General features: G+C 41.5%; 1 protein-coding gene across 1 annotated transcript; it reads right to left on the bottom strand.

Annotated features, from left to right (window-relative positions):
- Window positions 1-304: 304 nt before the first annotated feature.
- Window positions 305-26,053, bottom strand: KNL1 (kinetochore scaffold 1). The gene is made up of 25 exons (XM_086613409.1): window positions 25,996-26,053; window positions 25,526-25,565; window positions 25,224-25,283; window positions 23,622-23,683; window positions 23,075-23,130; window positions 22,568-22,607; window positions 21,411-21,448; window positions 21,044-21,096; window positions 14,400-19,553; window positions 13,471-13,615; window positions 12,426-12,493; window positions 12,214-12,312; window positions 9,622-9,737; window positions 8,696-8,786; window positions 7,025-7,141; window positions 6,304-6,391; window positions 5,666-5,734; window positions 5,213-5,252; window positions 4,994-5,095; window positions 4,453-4,553; window positions 4,087-4,155; window positions 3,828-3,937; window positions 3,123-3,241; window positions 1,678-1,800; window positions 305-1,568 (listed from the first exon to the last, which is right to left on the bottom strand). The coding sequence occupies exons 1-25, from the start codon at window positions 26,028-26,030 to the stop codon at window positions 1,463-1,465; spliced, it is 7,101 nt and encodes a 2,366-aa protein (XP_086469535.1). The 5' UTR covers window positions 26,031-26,053; the 3' UTR covers window positions 305-1,462.
- Window positions 26,054-27,342: the final 1,289 nt, after the last annotated feature.

Raw genomic sequence — 27,342 nt, 5'->3', positions numbered from 1 at the left:
ATGTAATGAGTGGATTTAAGTCAGGAGAGGGACCATAGACTTGAAATACAAGTGCCAAGGGCAAACATAAATTAAATACAACCCTGGAACTGCTTAATTTCTGGCTAATCCCCTTTTCCTACTGCAAATGCGTGGCTTGGTAGTGCTTTGTTCCAAAATCCAGAGCAATATAATGAATTTCACCAAATCCTCACTTCAGTCTTGCTAGTTACCGGATTCTTTAGCTTGTAAATATGCTGAAAGAAAACTAAACCAGACAAACAAAAAATGCCCAAGCTGGATGATGCCCAGGAATGATGTTCAGATCACAAAAAGTCCTCCCAAAGAGCTGACAAAGTTATTTCAACAGCAGAAGGCAAATTTTCCGTGACGAGTTTAACTAGAACAGCCAATAACAACAGCTTCAAGAAGGAAGAGCAATAATCCAAACGTCTAACGAACTTCCACCTTCCAAATAGAAGGAAAATTTATAAAAAGACAAAAACATACAAACACTTAAACACACAAAACATTTTTAAACTCAGCATGTTTTGCAGATACAAAAATTTGCACCTGCCTACAGAACGGGCAGCTGAGAAGTGGCGGGCGCTTCCACACGAAGAACTCAATCAGGGTTAGATCGGTTCCAACAGCTCAACCTACATCATTTACAAAATATATACAAAACTGCAAAGACACTGCCTAAATTTAAATAGCTGGGGCTCCTCACTAAAATTCTAACACATTACAAACTCTGACAAGGTTGCAGAACTGAGAGACAGATTGTCCCGGACGAAGACACTGAATATCAGAACTAACTCCTGGTTGAAGAGGATCACACGGGTGGAACCTGATGGCTTTGAGCCTGGTGCACCCAAAGTCTATAGTCAGGCACAGGGATCTTTAGTCTTCATGACAAAAGTATGGCCACCTGGTTAATGATGACAGGTTTTGGGGTTAATCGGAAGCAGGAAGTTTCTGGGTTTGGGAGGGGTTCCAGGAAACTGATAAAAATCAAACGTGATGTGATACGGTCAAAATGCTACAAAGCAGTGAAGTAACGATAGCGAAAGTAAATTCCAGTCACGTTAATTTAGAAAATACTCATCATTGTTTTATACGAGAGCTCTGTAAATCAACCCAGAACAAAGTTAACACGCAACGTCAGAAGAATATCCGTGCCAGGAAAGGCTGGACAAGGGGGCCAAGAGCACTGGTGGCTGAAAGAAGACAAAAGGCAGACTGGATTTATAGAAGATATAAGAAATTCCTCTTTCTCCTCTTTAGAGACCTCTGCTTTTATAGAAACTCGTGGCCTACACCAAGAACCCTGGATTATCAACCAGTTATCAGACAAGACGACTAACGAGCTGAGGAGCTAACGGCGCTCCCGTTCTGGCGAGAGGCAGCTTCAATTCTTACAAGGCTAAAATCAAAGAACATTCAGCCTGACTTCTCCAGTCCTGCCTGGGGATCTGGTGAATCATCTGGGATCCTGGAGCAGATTTTGATGGATCAAGCTGACTATTCTTCTCAGATAGTGGTCACCAATTGGTACCTTGGAGAGAACAGCAGAAATCTCCTCCTCCCTGGGAAAAAATAAAATCATCACACGTTTGAGGGGATACAGAACATTTAATTCCCCATCCCAGCTTTGAAACTTAAGTCATATGGAGCGGTTCTTTCTGTTCAACTCACCCAATATTCCCAATTTGTTTTTGGACAGTAAAAGGCAGTGAAGCAGATGGGTAGCTGGCAGATAGAGAGAGGGTCAACTCAAACTTGGCAAAAGCTGTGGAAGCGGAGAACAAAAGCTTCACTCTGTATGTGAAATAAACACAAAAAGATCAATAGAAAATATTCCAGTGTGCTGTTACCACCTTTGAACTAGGTTCCAGAAGTGAAAACAAATTTGTAATTGAGGAAACAAGTTCAATAACTTCTAGAGTTCTGGCATCAACTAATAGTAACTTCATAAATAAGGCTGAAAGAACCTTTCCACTCCAATACGATCAGCACTCCAACACTGAGTGAGGATGCAAAACCGCGACTCCCCTCACAGAAAAAGTTAATACCCACATAATTTACACAACGTTAAAAAAATTAGGGGAGAATATAGATTGATAATCAAAACCAGGTCTTCTAGTTAACATAAGATATTCCTAGGTAGCTAAAGTTTTGGGAAGTTCTAAGTAGGACTGATTTACCTCCAATTCCAAAGTTCTAAGATTGTTTCATGAATCCAGCTGTATTTAAATCAGGCCGAATTTCTCTCTAGCACAGTATTCTTGTCTCTAACAACGTGCAGGAAGGCCAGTTGAGTTTTATTGCAAACACGGGTAAGACCATCATCAAGGGCATCCTGCCCAGGAAGGAGGCGCTTTGGGATAGCGTAAACTAGAACCAGCATAAACCAGGTCTTTTCCAGGTAAATCCCCAACAATTTGCAGCTTCCTGAGCACAGGCTGCCTTTGCTTCTGGTTTGTTAACTTAACTAAATACAGATTTTGTGGGATTTTTGGCATGTAGTAGAACACCACTCTTGCAAAGGATGCTAAGAAATTAGAGTAACCTATGGGAACTACATCAAAGCATGCAGAGCAAGGCTAATTGGGCATTGCTTCGTTAAGGATATACATCAATAACGGAAGGATAAGGTGGAATAGTATTTATCTTGTTCCATTGGGACATACCATGGAATCGGGAAGCAGTATGAGGAAATGAAAACTAATGACAAATCATCTTTAGTTTAAGTGCATTCGTCCTTCAGCGACTGATTCTGCTTGACTGAAGCAAACAGAAGACGAAAAGAAACAAAGCACTAAGCTACAGGTAAACTCTTGGCTCTGTTTCCTCGGCATCGCTGCACTCTGGCCTGAAGTTTGGAGTGAGAGAGGCAAGTCAAACAGGAAAGTAGCAGGAAGGAGGGATTACACGATAGTAAAGAAGTGGCTGAATCCATGAACAGCTTAATTTCCGTGTATTCGGATATTATAGGGCAATTGTATTAAAATAAAATAGATGGTTGTTAAAAACGGTTGCACAAAATCTTAATTTCAAGAAAACCAAACTGAAAATATTTCAGTGTTTTTTTTTCTGATGATCTAGAAACACTGGTGTAAACTCCATCTGAGGTTACTCACTTTGTGTCATCGATATTTGTCTTCAGAAGATTAAATTTTCCACCCCATCGCTCCAGAAACTCGATCTCCTCTCCTAAGATCTTGCAACGACTCACCACCAAAGAGACATCACGAAGAACCTAAGTGGGCAATCAGAAAAGCAATCAATCACATTGGCACTCCGGCTGGTAAACTATGTGGCATGTGAAAACGCAGCTAATCCTAGAAAGCATACAAAAAAAAAATAGTTTAACTGCTATCTCAGTTTGGATGTGAAAATGAAATTGTACAAGCATAACAGCAAATATATATTATTTGCTGTAAGTTTCTCCCTTCAGCTTTGTCAACAGGGGTACACAGATACACAGGAACACCAAGTTTGGCTTGGCAATTCAATCCATTAATTCTTTAGGAAGCAGAATGGCATTTGACTCAATTATTTAAATTTCTACTAGCAGAAGAAAAAAAAAAAGGATTTAAAGAAATCGGTAAGACAGGTAGACATTAATGCAGCAAACAAGGAAGAAGCCACAGCTTTTAGGACTCTTGCCTTCAGGGACAGGTACTTCCCCTCACATCTCAAAATATTCATTCGTGAAGCAGATTTTGATTTGCATGGATGAAGCATTCACTAAGATGGCCTTGTTCTCAGTATCAGACCTATTCTCTGTGATAGAAAAGATTTAATGTTTTTCCAGAGTCTTATAGGCTTTCCTGGGACATTACCTGGGGCAAGTGGTGCAGTGTGGGACACTTTTCCTGCCAGCATCCCTGACTTTCAAGAAACTGGAAGATGAGTCTTTGGACTAAACATGAGGAGGGTGGAGCTTTTTCCTCTGTAACACAAAAGCAAAGCACGTTGCCAGAAAACTTTTAAAAGCCATGTAGTAACGTGTTAGCAGATAACACAAATTTGCAGATGTCTCCCCAAGAGCAGGTAATCAGGGCAGCTACTTTCAAGCTACTCAAAATACTACTCTCTTACCATCCAAGAGAGATTCAAAGTTCAAGCAAACTATCTTTCTGGAAGGGTCTTCACCGAAAACATCACCATCTGAGAAGGAAAGGAAAAAAAAAAACCCCAAGCAGTAGTTATTTCCACACTTAGTTCTGGAGTTAGAGCTCTTCTTCTTCAGAAACAGACATTCATTATATGCTTCTCTGAATTTTCACAGAAAGCACTGATAAATGTGTTCAAAGCCACCTCTCTCAGCTCACACGCCCCTGCTGCAGTATGTTTTCTATTTCCTTTCAGCAGAGCTTCACAAATATAGAATCTTCAGGTTTCTATTATGTCAGCATTTAACCTTTCAAATTCATGAAATGGAGACCTACCGATTTTGTGACTTACCTATTGGGGGTCCAAACACAACTGTGAGTTCAATAGAATCATAAAGGAAATTAAAGACTGCCTGCTGTTCACTCCATTCAGTAATCTCCCACTCAGTGAAGCTAAAAAGGGGGGGAAAAACACCATCACTCCACGTTTCAACCAACCAACACAATTATCTGAAGGACAACAATCAGAACATTAAGCTATTACCACAGAACACACCAATGCCATTTTCACTTTCAGACAGAACGTGAGAATCTGTTTGGAATGCAAGCATAATAGTATTCATTTTAGGTAAATGTTCATTTTGGAATTGGAGGAGAGATGGATATAGAAAGTCTGAATGCAAGGTGTCACTGCAAAGTTGATCGTAGAAAACAGTGCATCACACACGGAAGCTCATTGTGGCTGTATTGCTTACCCTAGGCTGCGAGGAGATGGGCATCCAAAGATTTCCCAAATCAAGTAACAAGGAAAAACAAACCCAAAAACATTTATAGATGAATGTGAGGCCCCAGAACTAGCTGATAAAAATAAAACCTGCAAGTATCTTCCTTACTCGTATCTCTCCAGGAGTTCCTGGCAGCTTTTTTCTTCTTGCTCTAGCTGGTGCATCTGAGCAAGCATTTGCTCCTTCTCAGTCTCCAGCTCCGACAGTTCTCTGCGAAGATAAACCAACCACGTGAGATGTAGCACATCAACGAAAAAAACACCGAGCCTGTAAAACCTGAGTGTGCACGTGGTATTCAAGGTCTTTAGATCCTCTTTGTCGTCTTACCTTTGAAGTTCCTCCTCTTGGGCTTCGAGGCTTTCCAATTCTAAGAGAAAGGGAACAAAGCTATGAGAGAAAAGAGACTCAAAGAAAGCCCTAACTCACGGTGCAATCCCTGTTCTTCACAGCTTGAAAGATCTCAACGTGATGGCTGTCACTTCTACTTGGATATAGATATGTGGTCAACAAAGGTCAGTAATTATTGAACAACTGAAGTGCTGAATATGATAGCCAGCACACACTCTTCAGGTCAAACTGTACCAAGTTCTAAATGCCATTTTCCAGGTGAAAACCAGTCCTTTTCATGCTTTAACATCTACGTAATTAGCCATATCCAATGCAGAAAAGAAAGCAGTAGTGTTTGCATCCGTATCAGAATTAATATATCAGGGTGGAGGTTGAGTACCACCCTCTCTAGAATTTGAAAAACAAGAAGTGTCATTCGGCTGGTACCATTACCTTCCTCTAGGTCTTCCTCTTCTGCCATTTCATCACTGGAGTCTGCTTCCCATTCTTCGCACTCAGAATCTGTGGGAAAGAAGTATCAGGCCTCTGCAGAACACACAGATTCAATACTTAGATTACATTTTAGTTGTCTACGGGTTCTATAGATCTTAGTATTTCAAAGCTAACGAATTAAAACGTACAAAAAGCCAGAAGAGTATCTACCAAAAACCTCAAAAAGTAACAGATAACAAGGAAAAGTCCTTCTATCGCACTGTTTCAAAGCTGCTACTGTGCAATTTGATTCCTGCTTAAGGCACTGGAAGAGAAGAAGTGAAAACACAGAGAGCATCGTTATGCAGCAGTGCAAAGTACTGCCTGCAGCTCGTGTGAACACAGCTGAACAAATTTGAAACCATCCAGCTACGATACTGGAAACAGTGCAGTCCTAATCTTCACATGATCCGTAAGTGATTCCTGTAAGACAAGACTGCAGACAGAAGTGGAGGCGTTTAGGCCCAATACTTGCAACAAAGGAACTGTAAAATTCCAAGCAACCTCCAAACACAGAACCTTGAACCGACCATTTAAACAGCAGCTCTGCAGGAAACCAGAGAAATCAGCGTATCGGGCACCGGTTTGGAAACACCTACCTGCTTCCAGAGCAGCAAGACAGCTCTCTGCCTCCTCGAGCAATTCATCCACCTTTTCTACCCTTGACTGTAGCTCTCTGTGTTGTTCCTAAGACAGGAAAATTGTACTCAATCAATGACATTTTTTAGAAAGCTGGATTGTCTTCTGGGACCACTAGTGGGTCTGTGCTTGCCAAGAAACTAATTAAGCTGATATAAGCTGTCGTTAGAACGAAGAGGCAGACTGACAACCACTAAGGCAGCAGCCCTGGGTAAGAAAGTACTGGATACATAACAAGGCATCTTCCTAATGACTTTTCTTTTGAAGGGAAAAAAGACACGGAAATAAATAAATTCCTGGAGCTTTTAACACATACAAATTGCTGGTACCTACCACAGTGCCTGAGTTGCACATTTCCTTGTCAGTTACTAATATTGACATTACTACCGTATAAAGAGCTAATTTCTGATTTCCTGTTACTATTCCCATTCACTCTGTTACTTTAATTGCCAAAACCCTGGGGCAGAAGGTTCCCATAGCACGAGTGCAAGAAAGTCACTGCCCCAGTTTGGTTTATACTTGCATATAAACGAACAGGCAGCACGTTTAATAAAAAGGAAAATCCCAAGAGAATGCACACTTACAACAGTCAGGCTCATAAACTTGACAGTGAAAGATGATGAAATTCAGCAGAAGTTCCTTTTTTTAAAGCCAAACCTCTGCAGCCTTGTGGCACGTTACCTGCGCGCTCTGCAGCAATTTGCTGTACAACGTCACCTTCTCGTTGTGAGCCAAGATTTTACTCTCCTTGGTGAAATAGGATTTCATTTTGTTCAGTTCTGCTCCAAAGCTCTTCAGCTGCAACGAATGGAAAACACAGAAGAGAAAGTGAATGGGAATGTGCAACAAAATATTGCTCAACTGACCCTTTTGACTTTTTCTCCCTTCTCTGCTCCTCCCAACATCCCATTTCTCTAGCAGCAGTGTTATGTGACGCTTGCAAATCAACGACTGGACAAGCCCTGGTAATTCAAGCACAGCCACCTACTAAAGTAACTGATTTTCTTCGCAAAGATCCAACAGGATCTTTACTCAAACAGGGAGCTGCACACCCAACTGAAGAGATGCTTTTACCAAAACCCAGAGCACCTTCATTAAGCACCTCGAACGTCTCTCATCGCAGTTGTTTGAGACATTCTAAATATAGAACCCCACCAGAGCCCAGGGGTCCCTCCCCTTGCCCCACCAGGGCTCAGGGGTCCCTCCCCTTGCCCCACCGGGGCCGAGGAGGCTAACTGAAATGCTCATGGACATCCAGACAGCACCCAAACCACAAGAAGTAAACTTACAACCCCTTTTAACAGAACATAGCTACAAATCCTGCAGCTCAATGGTTTCTCTGACAGCTGTCAATCCAGAAGCTGCAGAGGAATGTACAAAAAGCTTTTTTCTACAATATTTGCCACCTGCCTCTTCCCACTAGGTGGTTTCGTTCTAGTTGCAGTGTGTAGAGTTTTGCTTAATCAGCTTTCCAATTTGTTATTCTCAGCCAAGGCTTCTGGGTGCTTCCATCATTCATAAGTGTAATTCTTCCGCAATCTAGTTAATAAACCCAGCCTCAGTGATATCCTGTATCAAGCTAAGTATGAACTATGAAAAATACTGTCTCCTCAATTTTGACTCTTTATTTTCATTGAACAGATCTTTATTCTTGGCATTAAAACCACAATAAACAGAATCTCTTGATCTCTCTTCTCAGTTCTGGCTAGGATACTTTTGTAATGCTTCTCGTTTTAAAATGCAAATGTCTTTGGCAGGATTTTTTGTGGCCATTATCATTAGCATGCTCCTTTAAATGCCCTCTGGCTTCATCTTTTGTTTGGCATGTGACACCATTGTTGCGTTCCAAACCCTGTATGCAGTTTTATCTTTGTGTAATGAAACTTATTTTCTGTTCATTATACGTCTTGCAACATCACATGTCTTTCTGAACTAAATAAGCATTGAAGTTAAGGGACAATTCTGCTCCACCAACGAAGCAACAGAGTCTCTACAGTAAAAGCAGTACATTTTTTCCTTCCAAAATGGCACTTTTTGCTTAGGCCCCTCTAAAGTTTCTCTTCTCTTTTCTGCCCTTAACTAACCTGAATTATCAAGTTGAATTTTCAAGTTTTTCTGTTTTATAGCAACATATTCCCTTTAATATATTTTAAAGGGCACACATCCTTGCATTCTTCTGACGTACTGGAAGTTCTCATGGCAGTTTTCCCTTCAGAAAATATTTTGCCTTGCATCACCCACCTGCCTACTGTTATTCTGTGACCATTCTGGTTCTTGTTTTATTTGAACACATAAATTAACCCTACTTCTTCATTAATTAAGAAAGAAAATTATCTCTTCGTGCAGTATTACCTCTTCATCAGAGCAGGTTCTCATTACTTCCCACAAACTCTTATTCACATTCACCAGCAGTTGATCCTGGACATCTGCATAAGGTTTTAACCTGCAATGCAGAAAAAAAAAGTTCAAAGACTTGTTGCAACTGCACCGAGCAGATAAGAAGCACGTTGATATTTATACCATTCATTCCCCTTTTCTAATGAAAACATAGAAATGTCAATATTTTCATTTAGCTGGGTCTCACATTTTAGAGACTCTCTAAAGCCTTGATTAACGAGGGCCATGTTTGTTAAGTGGTTGTTAAGCTCCAGCACATAACACCAAGCTCCTTTCCTGCATTTTTTTTGTTGAGGGCAGGTCTGAACAGGAAGTGGAAAGCTCAAGAGCCAAAGAAATAGGAAGTGGTGCTAAAGAGGTCAGGAAAAATCTTATTGCTGATTTTGAATTTTATCATAAAACCTGATTTTGCACGTAAATTGTAAAAGGCATAGTGAATCAGACCAGAAGTGTCCTTCAGGTAAGAAAAGAAATCATGATTAACTGTATTTCAATCTAATAAACACTGGAAAACTGGAATGAACAACAGACTGTAACCTGTCACGATTGTGCTTTGTATGTTTCATCATTTTTGATACAATTTGAAAAGTTTTACTCTAACTCTTCTGATGTGCAACTGAAACGCTCTATTAGTAAAAGATAAATTACCTGAGGGGGAAAAAAAATAAATCAAACTTTAATTATCTCCATAACTCCAACTCCTCCCCAAGAGTTAGCTCTACACCATCTAAATCTATAATGAACTGGCTAACAGAATAAATTAACTATCATTTTTTATTTTTCCCATATGTAATACATGAACTTTCTTCCAGCCACTTTGCATGCAACGTGAGCTGAACAACAAAATGACTAACACACTGTGGGACAGAAAAAACACTCACTCCTCTATCATCTGAGACAGGGCCTGGCAGTCCTCTTCGTAAATACGCAGCTTGGGCCGGTAAATGTACTGGCTGTAAAGGAGCTCTTCTGCAGTAGGTGGTGCACTGGCTGCACACTGGGGAAAACCAGAGGGAAACATGGTGAGAAAAAGGAAAAAAAAAAAAAAGCATGTTTTTCAGAAACAGCAACTTCCAATCAATTTCTGTACAGAAACCAGCAGAAGGCCTGTTCTGCAGAACAGGAAAAAAAACCCAAACAAACCCTAATGGAGGCAGCCTGACATACTTCAATGACTGTTTTCATTCTGGACTTGTCCTGTTTCACTCTGAGACAAGTTAGTCAGAGCTCATTCCAGTTTTATGCCCCATGTGTCCTCACATTTGAGCATGGACTTCCTTTTGGGACATACGCCTCATCGCTAGAGCTCCAAAAAAAAAAAAAAAAATTGAAAGAGGTTAAATTCCTTTCAGACAAAGACTTGGAAAACGAGACTAAAACAAGACAGCTGTGCGTGACTCAGAATCAAAGTTCCCAATTTTCAACAAGCCTTAGGCACATCAAATAAACACGACGGGGGTATTTCAGCAAGCCACCTGTAGAGTGAAGCACCTCAGAGGTGGTGGTGGTGGTTTTTTTATCAGAGATCAGTCACTGATGAATAGTACCAGAGTTTTGTAAGCCTGGTGAATATTTAGAGACAGCTCAGCAGGAATAAATTTGCAAACTGAAAGTGCAAACTAAACTGAAACTAAGATAGTACAGCATTTTAAACAAAAACAGAAGGATTTAAATGTCATAAAGGAAGCAATTTAATCCACAGAAATCAAATTAATTGAGTTGTGATTATTTTTAATCACTTTTCGTTCTTTTTTTCATGCCAGTTTTAAAGAACTTTAAAACAGCCAGACTTTCTCCTTGTGCTTGCTAAGCTGACACATGGAAATTTTACTCAGTCAGCCAAGAGGCAATGAAGGATGACAGATCACCACGACACAACGTGTGCCCCACAAATTCTGCACATTACCAAAACAAAGTCCACAGCTGCAGTCCGTAGTCCCAAGAAGACACCTAAATTTCTGATGTGAATCTTCTGCTGCCATATTTGCCCTGACAAGGTGCCATCTTACAGCAGTAAGACTTGGTTATGCAGCAGCCAGTTTTCAACTAATCTGAAGTACTAGAATAAATTTCACAAGTAAAGGATTTTCACAGCTGTACCATGTGAAGAACATGATCTTGACCATGCCTTTTCTGACTACTTCACTCTGACACTTACTATCATAAAGAGATATTAAAAATTCCTACCAAAACAGGTGTCACACCACCCATTTGAAAGAAGGAAGATCAAATCTCATTAGAACTTATTTAACATTGAACAGACTACTGGAGAGTTCTCCAGCCAGTCTTATTCTCTGGAATAAGTCCTGGCATAGAAGAAACTCCCAAACCAGTGTCAAAATTACACAGACACTGCTTAGGTTTTCCACTTTCCAGGATGGCTTTCCCATTGCCCCAGTGCATTGTTCACTGTGCCAGCAGAAACTGTAGTAAGCAACAGGAAACGGAAGTATTGGAACTAAATCCCCAAATATTTTACGAAATAAATGCTAAGCATTGCAATCTTACAAACAAGATTTCTCTGTTTGTGAGATTGAAACTTTTCCATTTCAGTGTAATACCGATGTACAGGAAATTAAGCAGCTTATTCACACTACTTCATTGCGTAGGTACAGTTCCTCAAAAAGATTATTTGTGAAATCCAGACAGACAACAGAGTCCAGCCCCAGCATCCAGTTAGAAATTCAGCTGGCTACACAAACGTGTGCAAATAAGCCAGGCTGAAACACTAGTCTTAAGAAGGCTTATAAATGAAAATCAGGTGCCTTTACTGAAAACAAATCACAAGGCCCTGCTTCCAGGATGGTTGCAAAGTCAGATTATTGCCCTGCTCAGCATCAAGTTACTACCAATGAGTGGTACCTGCCTGCATGGAAAAAAACAGTTGTTCCCATGTCTGCCAGAATTTGGCAGAAACATTTCAGGATGAGGATGCTGAAAGTGGGATCAGGCAGAACAGACTTAAGGGGAATAAATAAAGCATAATAATGTCATGGTGAAGCACTTCTGAAGAAGAGAGTAGACCAGGTAGTGGGAGGCAGAGTAGCATTTCAGGATTCTGATTTCAGTGGCTGATGCACATAGAAAGAAGATAAAGTCAAAAGGTTAGACTGAGCTCCTAATTCTTACTTTCAAACTTACCATCCTTAAGTTAAAAAAGGAAGAATTACCATACTTATCCAAGAACATCCTGAATACATGATATTTTGTGAAGAGATTGAAATCTATTCTATTTTTCAGTACTGAGGGGAAAAAATCGGAGGTGAACAAGCCAAGAGACAAGAGGAAGCACGCAGTGTCTAACACACTTGTCAAAGCAGAACTGATTTCTGGCTTAACTCATTTAAAGGCCTTTAATACAGAACGGTTAGTTGATAAAAAGTTTTAAAAAAACCCAAACGAACCAAACCAAAACCCCAAGGAATACAATTTAAGGTCAATTATATCATGCACATCAAAGGACAGATACTCACATTGGCTGGAAGGTGGCTATGCCGGGGCTTCTGAATCGGAACGTGGACTTGAAGAAGCGTAAAAAATTCCCCAACTGTGATAACGCCATCCTGAAATTTCTGTAAAGGTTAGGAAAAAAGTGCAGATAAGTACAAGCAAGAGTGCTTGTATGTGCACACAAGCACTTTTCCTGCTAGGACAAGAAGTGAGCATCTTTCAGCTACTTACATACCTCCCGTAAGTTGTCTTCACAAATGCTGTCTGTGAGAAGCTGAGACTCCATCTGACTGCTCCGCTGAACTAGCCAAAAAAACCAAGGGATTATTGCTGGGGTTAATCATATTCTTGCAGAAATATGAACCTAAGCTCCTTAGCTCTAGAAAAAAAGCAATTTTAATGTAGAGTTTGACCTTTATGTGTGTTTCCAGTGCTGAATGAAGTCACTGAGGAAATAAATACTTGGGACAAATAAGGAGGACTTGATTAAGAATCCAATGTAAAATAAAATCCGTGTCAGAGCGGTAACGAAACGAGAGAGTTCCCTTTTCTATGGGAGGAAAGCCATAGTAACATACTAACAAGCAACAAGACTGAGCAAGAGACTCCAGCCAGCTCACAGAGGGCATCCTTTGTAGGCAGAGACCAAGCTGTCAAAGTGAGTTCTGAGCCACGAGGGGCTAGTTTCTCACTCAAAGGAAAGAGCCCAGCTTCTAAAGGGCATGTGCTTTCATGGAAGCAAGAGGCCAAAACTGGAATTGGTTTGGTAAACGGAGGCAAGATAGCACTTATCAGATGATTGGCACATTTCTGCCTCATTGTTAAGTATCAGCTTATTATCAAGAGCTAATTAAACCCGGGGGCTGAATCTGCTTAGGGCCTGTCCCTGCAATGCACTCTGTCTTTTTCCAAGAGCACAGGGGTGAGACATTCAGGGTCATTCTGCACAGAACCAGCCTAAAATCATCTTTGGGCCAGCAGAGTTTGAGCTGGGGCTTTGCTCTGTGCTAAGGTAGCTAACCTGCCTCATCAGCCCAACTTGCTCTTGAAAATAAAGCTGTACTTAAATTCTGCTCCTTTGTCTTCCTATCCTCAGTCTTCCCTGAATGGCTCAGACTCTGCGCCAGAACGCAGAAGCGTGTTGACCGGCTGGGTGGGAAGCTGGGACACGGGCATTCAAAGCCCTTTCCCAAAGGAAACACATACCATGGGTGGGGCTCTGCCTTAGTTAAGCGTAAAGACTACAAGTGTTTGAGACATTACCCCAAAAGAAGTCTTACTGGTTAATTCTGTGTCAGCCTTAACAGAATCCAGAGAGCTGCTGGTGCTGGCAGGAGTACAGTCAGGGCTTTTAGCTGATAGGTTTGGAGGATCTTCACCTTCATGATCTTCTCCTTGGCTTTGAGACACAGCACCAAAAGTAACCTAATATTAGCAAGTTTTAAAAAACAACAATTAAAAGACTTATATGAAATAATACAAGAGTAAGTTGATCAGCAGTTTATTGTAGCTGTTTCTTGAAGTTCAGAATTGTTTCATTTTTAGTATCGGCACGTTTTCCATCTGATCAGCGTGACAAACCAGCCTATGGCTACTTAAGCCATTCCCTGAAGTATAGGGAAGTACAGCTCCAAAATCCTTCCTTTGTTTCTCAACCAAAGCAGTAGCCACCCCAGCACACACTTCCAGCTTTTGGAACTAGGAAGCTTTTACTGACAATGTACAAACTTATTTTTAAGGTCAGAAGAACGTTCCACAGCTGCATAGATTTCCTTGATTCAACAGCAATTTGTGCTGTCTATAAAAAAAAGCCAATTTAAACTAAATATCCATGTTAGGATTTTAAATAATCGCTTTAAGCCTTGCTCTTATCGTTGTACTTAAGCAACAACTAGCCAATATTTAGTTCCAAGGACTAAGAGTGTTTAGTCAAGAAAGAATGAAAAAGATACCACGGAGAGAATGATTGAAAATTGGCAGATCCCTTATTCTGTCTGTTTTGCATGGTTCAGGAAAGTTGCACACATCAACCCGATTCTTCTGTTTTGGCAAAACAATGAAAAATACAGGGGACACCACAGCAAAACGACAGCAAACTGGTGGTTAAGAGAAACAAGAAAGCCTACCACTGGATCTGCTTACATCCCAAAATTTAAACAAAAGTCCTGTTAGTGTTCACCGAATCCTTATAATGAGTGGTTAGGCTCACCTGCAAGTCTCCAGAGGCCTCACCATCCAAGTTTTCATCTCTCTTGACCTTCTTTGGACTTTGAAGATCCTCCTCAGCTTGCTCCAAAGTTCTTTTTGTGCTGTTGCAAGTTTGTGTCTCTTCAAATTGATTCTTTTCACTGTGGGAGATTTGGTTTTTGCTTATCTCATGGCAAGCATCTTCCATGAGCTCAGAGCTTACGGATTCATTTGAATCCATTTCTTCTAGGCAGACAGGAAGAAATTCTTCTGCTATAAACTGAGAAGGGCTGAAGTTCTGCCAACAAGACTTCTTGTTAGCTGGGGTTTCACCAGCGTTTACACTTACTTTTGAAACTGGTGCTTCTCCTTTGTCTGAAGGTTTGGCATTTATGTCTTGTACACCAGAAACAGAAGGGTTTCTTCTGCTTGGTAATTTAGGCTGGAAGATACCTAGAGGGACATTTATTCCTTGAAATTTATCCTTAAGTGCTATGCCTAAATTTGCATCTATGGGAGCAGCTCCAGATTCGAGACACGTGCTCTCTTGCCCTTTGGTAGAAAATGCATTATTTGGTGCATTTACAGTATTTTTTCCTAACCTCAAGATATCCTCTGACTGAGGTGGTGATTTGCACAACTGATCGGAAAAAGCCGTTTCAGAAACGGAGAAAACTGCAGATTTCCTTCTAATGTTTTCCAGTTTTGAACAAATGTTTAAAATACCTGATAATTCAGGTGCAAGAGTGGGATCTACTTGATCTCTTGGACTGCCACCGACCAAAAGCTGCTTAGTTTGTTCAGAGTTTATTTGAAAGTCTTTTGGAGGTGTCTCCTCTTCCGCTGACAGCCCCTCATTTTCCTTTGATTCCTTGTTAGAAACTGGAACAAGGCTTGTGCCAGCCAAGCCTGAATCTGTAACTAAATGTTCATGTCTAGATAAATCATCTTTCAATACCTGGTTTCCCTGAGTACTACGTGCATCCGGAGATCCCGTCAAAGAATCTGGTTGCTGGATGGGAAGTGAAACACAGGACACCAAATGGCCACTTTCTTCACTGCAATCCCTAGTCCTGTTACTTGGAAGCTTGAAAGAGACTCTCTTTGATTTCTGTTTTTCTGGCTGGCTGAGATCCTGCTGACTGTTTACAGGGACAGAATTACCTGTGGGAAGGTCAAGATCCTGTGGTGCCTGCACACCCGTAGTCTTTTCTGGAAGTGAGACAGAATAAATGGAATCTGGTGGTGTGCCATTGAGGACTTGGAGAGCTCCTTTGTCACTAGGAAAGGCTGAGGCTGATGAAGCAGAACAGGGAACGCTGGGCTTATCCTTAGATTTGGTGTGACGTTCACCATTCGGGTGTTCTGTATGCGGGGAATCTGTTTCACCTCTGCAAGAAGACAAGCAGTCCAGTTGCTGAGTGCTTTTCTGTGGCACTTCTTGGTTCTTAAATCCACTGACATTGTTATTAACAGCAACAGTATGAGACGCAGTTATTTCCATATCGTCTTGGTCGTGGGAAAACACAACGGTTTTATCGGCAGGACCTGCAGAAATGGCTGGGACGGGCTCTCTGCCCTGTACATCCATGTCCCCACTCAATACAGCTGCGTGGGCTCTAGTGATCTCCATCTCCTCGGCTGAGGCAAAAATGACAGTTTTGTTAGGTGAAACGGGCCCCTGTCCCACCTGCCTCGCCAGGCGTGTTCTGTCCTTGCGGAAGACTCCGTCCGCGCTTTCGCCAACAGAGCGGGGCGCAGCCATGGCCGGGTCAGCCTGCTCACTTGCAGACATAATGGTGGAGGCTGAAGGAACAGACTGTTTGGGGTGCCCACCTCGCAGAGAACTTTCTTCCAAAGCTACGTGATGAGTTTTAGTGATCTCCATATCATCCATGGCAAACCTGGTCGCTTCTCTGTTTGGAACCCCTTGCTGTCCAACCTCCATATCCAAGTTTGGTTTATCATCACACGCAACTTGGACAGCAATTCTATCAGCAGAGCAAGACTTGGTCACGTCCATGGCAGCCTGGCTACTTGGGAACAGAACAGGTCCAACAGGATGAGCTGAAGAGACGGAATGAAGCCATTCCTCATTTTGCGAGACAATTTCATGGCCGATGGCAGCCGTGTGGCTCTCTGTGATCTCCATGTCATTATTCTCATCGTTCGGTGAAAATAAAAGAGTCTTTTCCCCTGTTGCTCCCTTCAAGCTTTTCCTTCCAGTCCTTTTAGCTACGTTAAGCATCCCTTGAGATGCAGCCTTTTCCATGGATTTATCAATTGCAACGGGATCCAGTCTGCTTATTTCCATGTCATTATTGTAAGTAAAAACACAAGTTTTATCTCCAGAAATCAAGGATATGTCATCGTTGGGACTTTTAGGCTGCAAAATTATTTTGTTGTCTGCTGAAACTGTATGACTCCTGGTGATGTCCATATCAGCATCTTCTGAAAATATGGTAGTTTTCTCATCTGCAAAAGGTGAATGTTTTAAACCAGCCATGGCTAACGTTTTCTTGCCAGGTACCAAGGAATATCCTTGTCTTGCTGACAAACCAGCACTGCTGTTGTCATCAGGAACCACCGCCGCACAGTTTCCAGTCAAGTCCATGTTTTCACCAGAGGGAAACACAACAGATTTTTCTAAAAACGAAGGCAACTGGGAACTTCCCTTCCGTGGTTCAGACACACTGGCTCGTAATGGCTCTTCCGCACGCCTCGAGCGCAGCCCATCAACTGCCTCAGGATTTTCCAGGTCCTCTTCTGCAGAAGCTGTTCTACCAATGCAAGAGTCTCCCTCGGAATCTACTCGAGTTGACAATACTTTGGTTACTACCTTCATAGGACGGGTATTCTCTTGCCTGTCTGAGTTTTGGCAATCTGCTTTCATTCCTAATATTGTTCCAAGCTGGTCATTTCCTTTCGTTCCAGAGGGAACAGGCTCATTACTGGAAATAAATGAACCATTTGGGGGCAAAGGAGTAACAGTTTGCTTGTCTGCGTTCATTCTCAAATCCCCACATTCGATCACTGCACCCTGACTGACATCTACACCAGCACTACCAGGAAAACGGAAGGACTGGTTTTGCAGCTGCTTGGGTATTACGTTATGTTGGTTGTGATGACTCTCATATTCTGGTACTGTCCTAACAGGAGCAACATCAAAGGCAGCAGGATGAGTTTTGGTCATGTCCATGTTTCCATCACCTGAAAACCTGCCTGTTTTGTCGCTTGTGCAGGAAACTGAAGCGTTTAGAAGTTTTTTTCCCAGAGGTTGAGATGTAACAACTTTTTGACTTTGCAAAGACACGAATGCACCAGTGTCGGGGACAATATTCTCAGAGACTTCTCTCTTTTGCTCTTGTAATGAACGCATGCTCTTTGCACAGGAACTCGGACCACTTGCCTGAAAGTTTGTTTTTCCAAGCTTCTTATCAACCATTATCATCTCACCATCTGTAGCGTTCATTTCCATAGCCTGGCTTCTTTTAATAGTCCCATCGATACTGATCACCTCAAGGTTTTCCTTGTCCATATCTAAAGAACTTGCACCTTCACCAACGTTTTTGTTCTGCCTCTTTCTTGGAATTATTTTACAAGGCATGTGTTTTGCTTCTGCAGTTATCCCATTGCTTTGATCATCAATGACAACAGCGTGGCATTTGGTTATTTCCATTTCCTCCTGCTCATTTAAATTGGGAGATGTGGATCTGTTATCAAGAAAATGAGGTTTGCAAGTGACAGAGGTGAACACTCCAGCAGGAGATTCATTGTCAACATTCTTTCCGTCATCCTTGACAACACAGGTTCTAGTCAAGTCCATATCTTCTCCTGAGAATATTACTGTCTTCTCACCTGGCAGAGAAACAAGTTGAGAGTTTGCTAGCCTGTGCTGAAGTCTGCTCTTAGAAACACCAGTAGACGCTGAATTTGTGCATGAACCAAAACCAGCATTCCCTGAAGGAGTGCTGTGGTCGTGGGTCACTTCTTTGGTTGGTTCGTCTGAGCCCGAAGACGGTTCAAGCGCACTGTTTTTGCAGGAGACAGAAGCTCGATTGTCTAAAGACGTTAGATTCTTCGTAATGTCCCTGTCACCACATGCTGGAGGCCTGTTTTCTGCTAGCAAAGCGTTTGTAGTAAGTGGCTCTTCAAAAGGTTTGCGATGTGAACTGCTCATGTCTTCGGCGCTGTCGCTGTAGATTACATCCGTATAATTTCCAGTGATTTCCATGTCATCACATTTAGAAAAAACACCACTTTTATCACCTCGGAAGACAGTCGCAGATGAAATGGCTCCTGGGATGACAGACATTGTTCTGGCCTCTTGTTTAACTGCTCGCAGTGCTGTAGGATCTCGTCTGTCTTCAACATTTCCTGGTTTTTTGTCTGTGCAAAGTGGAGGGTCCTGCTGAACGATGAAGTGCTGATTAGACGCTCTCTTTAACATCGAATTATCTAACTCTGTGGATGGGAAATCCTTTTTGAAGTTCAGGCTTTGATTCCCAACAGTGGAGACGGGAAAAGACATCTTTGCGGTGTGACTAGTTGTCATGTCCATCCCCTCATCTACAAACGCCTCGGTAACATCCGCACACGGTAACTGCTGTGGTGGAGCGTCACAAGCACCAGGAAACACGGCTGTGCCGTCAGATGCCTGGCATCTGGTCATTTCCATTCCATCCTCTTGCCCTCCAAAGACTTTTGTTACATTGCAGGCGTCCAGTGGCTCATGGGAATACGCAAACTCCACCGGCGCTCGCGCCATGTCTCCTGAGACTTGTGAAGGGTCAAAAAACACATTCTCTTTTTCAGGTCCCTCAGTAGGACTGAGTGCCTTTTTGTTTGACTTCAAGCTCATCAAAAATTCATTGAAATTTATTTTTTTTACAGTAGTAGCATCTTGCTCCTGTTCAAAAGACGGGCACGAATGGTTTGTAGGGTCAGAGAAAAAACGAAATTCTTTGCTCATTTCTGCCTTTCCACTGCTAGAGTTTAACCCAGCCAGAAACGACGTGATATCTATCTTCTCGGTTTCCTCAGCCTGGTTGTTTCTCAGGTTACGTGTGATCACTGCAGTGTGGCTAGCTGTCATATCCATTTCATTTTCATCGGAAAAGATGACGGTGGCATCATGCCTATTTGTTCTTTGAATGGTGCTGTCCGCATCACGCCACTGAAAAAAAAAAAACAGGAAGAAATTACAATTACTGACACTTAAAACAAACGATACAATGAATGATACAATGGTTTGTTTTATTTAAAACAAAAGCCAGCTATGGCAGTCCCAAGGTTATAGCTCTATCTTTATATCTTTTTTTTTTTTTTTAAAAAAAGAATTATTGATTTCAATCCTTTCATGGAAAGGACACTGACTTAATTATTAGAGCATATCACAGTTAAGTGGCTTTTTTTGAAAGAACGTGTCTCAGTTTTACTGTTGGGCTAAGAATTCCTGCCTAGACATATCCTGGTAATCGTGGAACAATCCCCGAGTCCTAGGGATCAGTATTTTCCACATCCCTACAGCTGGTTCCTGCCTTCCTCCCGCCCCACCACGACTGCAGGCAAAAACCTCGCCCAACCTATCCTGCGTGTGTTGCAAAGCAGCAGCACAAAGTTGGGTGTTTTAACAGACTTTTTCCCCCACTGACTAGGGAGATGTTAGTCTCTGAAATAGAGAGGATTCACAGTTTTACAGCTGCGGAAAAAAAATCAGCCAGTAGCAAGATATAATAGTATATTTTATCAAATATAATGAGTATCTTGATGTTTCCATGAAGTAAACAGCTTCATGTTTACTTCAAATGACATATGCTATTTTATAAATGCAAGAAATAAAATCTACTAAAAGCAGCACAGCTGTATACATTACCCAAACCCAGGAGAGACAGAGTTCCAACCTGACCTTTACAGCTTCGCGGTGCACATCATCTCACCCACAGCAGATTTTAACTGTTTTGTTTTGGCTGTTTTTTTTTTTTTTAACACTGAATAACAAGAGCTAAGCTCTGTTTATAAGCCGTATCTTTAAACTCAGAAGTCAGAAGCCACTGCAGTAAGGGAGATGTTTCGACAATCGCTTTGTTTAACGACACGGTGCCATAACATCCTCACTGAAGTGCAACACAGTTCAGGATTTCTGTTGCAGTTGTGTCTGCGAAGGTCTTAAGAATTTCGTGTTTTATCACTTGATTCAGCTGAGGAAATTCAGCTACCTTTTCATGCTAATCACTGCAATTTTTCTAAAGCTTTTTAACAGCAGGAGCAGAGTACGTTTGTGAATATCCATTCTGCCCACAGATGAAAAAACACACAAGCAGAGAGCAATACATGAGAGAAAAATACGTAACCAGACCTATCTGAAGCATAAGCTCCTTTGCACATCCTTAGATAAGAAGTGAAAAGAACAGAGGAACTAGCTCAGGTATGGAAAAGTTAGCAAGGGATTCACGAAGCAAGAGTTATCAATACTGAGCTATAATGCCTATCAGATTAGGGAAATACTTCAAAACACAGATTTGCTTTCAGGAGAATTTTATGTGAATACAAGGATTTATTTTTCAGGCAGTCAAGTTACGCTTTCCATCTTTACTACACAAATGACTGGAATATATTTTAGACACTGATATTTTCAGCACCAAAAAAATAAAAGCCTTCACACACCTCAGTCTGCTGCACCACTGCCTGGATAGGGGCGTGAAGCAAAGTGTTCATCCCTGTTGAAAGAAAAGAAAAGACTTCATTTGTTGTGCTGTTTTCTTATTATTTTATCCACTGAGCTGAAGGTTTATGCACTCCTTTTACAAATACCACTAAGCAAGCGCAATTAAACCCAAACACATCCTGAAAAATATTTTCAGTACTCCTTTCAGCATGTGGAAGAGGTACTCATCCTTCTGCAACACAACGCTTGTAACAGCTTTATGGGACAAAGCCCATGCATGCAGTAGTTGTTTCAGCCAGGGAGATTGTTCTAGGAACGTTAGAACAGAGACAGTCACTTTGTTATTAAATCTATTTCCAAACTCACCAGTGATCTCACACGGAGCAGCTTCAGGTTCTTCATTTCTACAAAAGGTAGTTTAGGTAGATAGTTTGTTAAAAGATTTCAAGAGAGGAGGCTTCAGCAATGTAGTGAAAAGGCAGAGAATCCTGTTGCATAGCTCATATGGGACAGGGCAGCAGGTACCAGACACTACTTGTGTGTCTTCAAGAGATTCTAATTTGAGTTGCAACCTGATTTTCCCAGGAGATTCTCTCATCTTAACATGCCACAAGCCATTGTTCAACACACAGATGGCATTTTAATTCCTCAGTGACAAGTGAAAAAAGAGAAAAGATCAATTCCATTTTCTTTTTTAACTCAGACTTTCCACTGTCAGTTATTCCCTTCTCTCTGGGAAACGGAAGCTCTGTTGCTAAAGCCTGAAATCATATCTCTGTAAAACAAAAAGCCAGATACAGCCACCAGCTTGTGCAGTTTTCCATCTGATTTTTAATGCCTTCTGCTCTCTCCACTGTTCTATTTATTGCTCTTTCAAGACCAAGAAACCTTAGCTAGAGTACTGATTTTTATTTTTATATATATGTGCTCACACATACGCACACACGCATATATATGTTACTATACTGGGTTGGTACCTTTAAAAGCATGAGTTAACTACAGTTGAACACAAGCTGTTTCCTTGCTATACATTTAAATGTAAGAAATCCCCTTTCACACATAGGAACTGGCTAAATCCTTTACTTACCAGGTCATTTTAATTTTAATTTTAAAAATTCCATCATCATGTTTTATCTAGACAAGAACTTTGAGGCCAGACTAACACTTTATCTACCTCTGAGGGAAAAAGTGATGGTAATTTATATCGAAGACTATGTCTGTCAGATATGGAATCTGGTAGGTCTTTCCTGGAGGACATTCCCAAGCAATCAGCTTTGGAAGGAAGCAGTTTGAAGGCACAAATTGTTCAATTTCTTACAAACTGCTACCCTTTTGTGAGTGACCAACAGAGTTATATACTTTTTTCGCTGTATCTCTTCTTTCACCAATCAAAAGCACTGACCAATTTTATATCTAAATGCTGGATATCTTTGAGGAGTAACATTTTGATGGCTGCACGTCATTTGAAGAAACGTGTTTGCAGGACAGAACTCTATAGTCATGGGAATTTTATTCAAACTTACTGATTAAGCAGGACATCATTCCTCGTATCCGCTGCACACTCTAAAAATAGGAAGAAAATTAAACATTGCAATGAGAAGCATGATCAAAACATTTGGAGGCAAGAGTAAACTGCACAGAAAAGAATGTTCTGGAGTTCTCACTCTTGATGTGCCTTCTTATTGTGGCAAAAACCCAGGGAAGTAAAGTACTCGAAAACACATTAGCTTTTCACATCCTTCCTAGGTAATCCTTGACAGAGCGAACAGGACATTCTGCTCAGCCTTCTTTTGATCTAAATCCCCAAGGCAGATTTTGTTCTAGGTGCATTTTGTCTAAGAAAACCATTCCTTTTCTGAGCCACAAGGTCCACAGCACCAGTAACTAACGGGTTTTCAGCCACTCCATGATAAACTGCTGACCATATTGTTCCTCACCCGTGACTGACAGGCCTGACTTCTTCCATTTGAGCTAAAGTCTTGTTGCTAACAGTCTGCAAATCCGATCAGTAAGAGGGAAAGGAGTTTTACCTGTACTTTCTCCCTCTGCCGTGTTATTCTTAAGATCTCGCTGGAAGACTCTGCAGCTAAGAAAAAAAATAAAACAACTCAGTTTTTGAAAAATACAAGACAATCTGTTTTGAAGCAAATAAAAAAAAAATAAAGTAAAAAACCCAAACCAGTCCTAAGGACAATCTTTTCCACCTGATATGTTCTGAAATGAGATATCAAAAGCTGGAAGCTTACTGAACCCAACCGTATTTTCCAGCAGGAAGATGCCATTATCATACTTAATACGGAAATCATTAAAAAAATTAATAAGAAACAAAAATTCCTCATTATATTAAATTCACTGAACTCTGGGTTTGGGTTTTTTTTTCTAGCTAGGAAGAGAAAATGAATAATGGCTCTCTTAGGGCTCCAAATGAACTCAGTATAACAACAGCCACTGGTTTGCCTTCACAGAATACTCACAAACGTGCAAACAGCTGTTCTAGGGGATACCAGATTATTACCTACAGCCTCCTTTTATGCTTAAATAAAGGATGCAGATCCGCATCCTTCAGCTCAAACTTACTTTATGGTGTTCGCAAAGCTGACACGGCGAGAGCTTTTCCTACGTTTTTCTATGTTGATATCCTGACAACAGAGAACACAACACTTTGATACACAGAGAACTGTGCTTATCCCGTAAGCCACAATAAGCGTAGCTTTTCACGAAACACAAAGCCAAACCAAAACCCACACCCTTTTCAAAATAATAATAATGTACAACAGGTATTTACCAACATCCTTAAACTACTTTATAGTCCTACAACTTCTCCTGACATAAAGACACTCATCTCATAAGAAACAGGATGTAAAGATGACTTTGTGAGAACTCCTGGGTTCAAAGACAAGAACCAGAATAGCAGTTACAAGGATTTTTGTCTGGCGTGTTGTCTGGTATACCAGGGAAAATACATGTAGTTGCTTAGCAAGAGAGTTGTAGGATGTTTTTTCTTTAGTTTTCCATTGAAAAAAAATAGTAATAATGGTTTGTCTTTACGGGAGAAAGGGAAGGATTCATGGTAGAGTCAAAGCCACCATTTTCCTACCGAAATGTTTAAATGGCGTCCCTGACTACATGATCAGACTAATGCAATGACACAGGGTATGTAATGATGCAGTATTACATGCACTGGAAAGTTAATTCACCATTCCACTGCTGGGCAGTTGTCTGCAATAAGCTCAGTCTCAGGACAGTGGAACACTCATTGCTGAAGAAAACCCAAAGTACTAACATACCAGGCACTACCTGGTACATGCACGTGACTAACAAAGCCTGTAAAACACCTAATTTTTTTCTTTAAGTCATGTCAGCCACACAAGCAGGAACGGATGATGTCGCACTGGTGTACACGACAGTCTTACACTGCTCGTTAGCAGCACTGTTAACAGGTATTACAGTTTAAACGAAGACTGCGAGTCGCTCTTCACACTCAACCCAGTTTTGAAATACCTGTGTCGTGCACAGATATTTCAGGCTCATCTTTCGTGTTCTAAAGAAACTATTAGAGGCTTTTTCACTGAAAGCCTTACATGCTAAAAATGAGTTTTCAGGTTCTGTAACCAGCAGCAGATAAATCCCACAAATAGATGATGCAAGTAGAACGTTAGTCCATAGAACACACCCTAGGCAGAAATGGAATTTAAAAAGAAATGCAAACTGAACAGGCTTATAGTTACAATTTCTAAGAAACAACAGACACTATAAACATGAAACATATTCTGTACGTATTTCTGGAAGAAAAGGCTTATTTTTTTAGCTTTTACTTTAAATAAATTGGCAGGCTGGTTTTTCTTCAGATGTAAAACCATCTTACTGACTATACCAGTTTGTACACTGGTGGATCAAGCTTCAAGTCAAACAGACTAGAGGAGGAGCAAGTTATGCCTATTAATCTCTGCTCATTCCTCTTTTCTTGACAGAAGAAACATTCTAGTGTATGACAGAAGTATAAGAAAAACTCGGTGGATTTCTTATGGTATTTAGCACTCCAAACATGATCCTCCTAAGCAGTTATTACAAGAGTTTTTACACCTGCATCGTTCTAGTGGCACACTTTAATCGGCGACACGTTGAGGAACAAACTGGAGAAGTTAAGAGCACGGGCAAGAAAGGACTTAATGGACCTACCTGTGTCAATTCGTTCCCATTTCCCAGATCATCGAGAGGATTTCGCGGAGCCTTTAGAATCTAAAAGAAAATACAGCAGTTGAGAAGATCAGCTCCAACTACAAGAACTGGTTACCTGCTGGAGAGTATTTGTAAGAGCCACCAGTGCCCTCGTCAACAATATCAATCCAATAGGCTCTTTCTTTGCTTTTGGAATGCTTTTCTTCAAAGTGAGGAGAAAACAAGTTCCTCTTCACAGCTTCCCTTTCTTTCCTTCACTCACTCACACTCTTTTCTTTTGAGAAACGCCCTAAGTTACTCACAGAGGACAGTCGCTTCCCTCTGATGTGCTCCGTATTATCACTGGAAGGGAGAAAAGGGAAACGAGAATTAGGGCACACACTTGATGCGAGATGTATTTCTTCAGCAGCACTGCCACGTTTTTCAAGTCAATAAACTTATTTCCCCAGTATTTTTACAAGAGTGAAATTAAGTAAACAAGCTTGCTTGGAATAGATAACTCATTCCAGCATTAGCTCCCAAAAATAAGCTTTGGAAAATTCAGCGGATTGCCCTCCAGCCCCCACGGTCAGTTAGTCTCCAGACAATCCACTGCTATGAGATTTCCTCAGAGCTTTCCTGCACACGATCAAAGAAACTCCCTGTTCTTCTTCTTCCCAGTGGAAAATACTTTTCATTTGAGAGATACTGAAGTGCAGACAGGATGAAGGTAATGTGCCTCTAAATGACAATATTTATACCACAATAAGATTCTTACAAAGCTTCAACTTACTTTTCCATGTTAGGGTCTACATAAATCTTGTCCATTTCTGAAGGATATGCTTCTCCTATAAAACACGGTGCTGAAATCAAAAAATATTAATGAACCTCAGCAAAAAAATTGCATACAACCACAACCAGACACCAGCCTTAGATGCTATGATTTTCCTCTCCATCTTTCTCTAGTCACAGGAAAGCACTGAAGTTTAACAGGCCCCTCGGGTTCGCAATTTCCTATCCATATATCACGTTATAAACCAACTGTGCCCACAGTTTTGAGTCTCACTGGTTACTTGTCCTTTTATTTAAAGTTACGATTCTGGTGACTGTTGGAGATAAACGTGATCAAACCTTACACACCGCAAACTGTGCTGGTTTGCTCAGGCACACAAGACAATTTTTCAATCACTAATTCTCCCCCTGCCCCAAGAATATCATATGCCTGCAGCTCTGAGGCCACAAAACTGAGGTGTGCTCTCAGGCAGGCACCCCCCACCACGGCTCCCCGGCCAGCAGCCCCAACGCTCCGGGCACAACTGCTGTACTGGAGCTGCCTGAACACACCAACGAAGGGATCTAACAGGCGGCCGTGCACACGGGTGTCTGGAGAAGGGCCAAAGAACGGAGCACGGCTATAGAAAGCCGTGTTTGCTCTGGAAGGAGTCTGCCATTAGGAGGTCTGTTAGTCTGGAGCTCACGTCCCAGTCAATGTGTGCAGTGGTCACTCTAGTTGAACTTATCTCCATCTCTCTGACATACAAGCACACGGCAGCGAGTTGAAACGCTTTGTTATTCTGTTTATGAAAAACCATCTCTTTTTTCCTCTTTTTCTTATACTCGGTAGCTAAGTACCTCCCAGCTCCACATCTGAACACAAAGAACCGCTCCATAGTTTTTCCGACTCACTCCTGACCAGATGCTCACCCCAGTCCTCCCCCTGAAAATCCCTCCCTAGGATTTTCAGGATGAAGAGTATCTCACCGACACTGTCAAAGGCAGTTAATTTCTCATTATGTGAACTAGAGAGGTTTATTCTCCCTCTGGTTTAGAAGCCGGAGCACAGACAGACCACACTGATCTTTGCTGTCAGAGTTTGGGGATGAAGGTTCTCGATGATGGAAAAGGAAGGGAAAGGCAAACACGGCGTCTTTGGTTTTGGCGCAGTCATCTGAGGGCTCCACGTCCGCTTCAGGTTGTGCAGCAAGATTAGAGTCTGATTCCTTCTGGCTCCATACGTAGGCACGAGCCAGATTCCCAGATCTATATGTTCCCAACCTTCCTCCCAGTGAGAGCACGATCCTGTCCGGCCTCTCCTCACGACCCCTTTCGCTCTGGAGCTGTCCCCTCCCGACCCCGCGCT

Source organism: Tauraco erythrolophus, chromosome 6, assembly GCF_009769465.1.
Source record: "Tauraco erythrolophus isolate bTauEry1 chromosome 6, bTauEry1.pri, whole genome shotgun sequence".
Classification (NCBI taxonomy): Eukaryota; Metazoa; Chordata; class Aves; order Musophagiformes; family Musophagidae; genus Tauraco; species Tauraco erythrolophus.
This window is presented reverse-complemented; position numbering and strand designations above follow the sequence as displayed.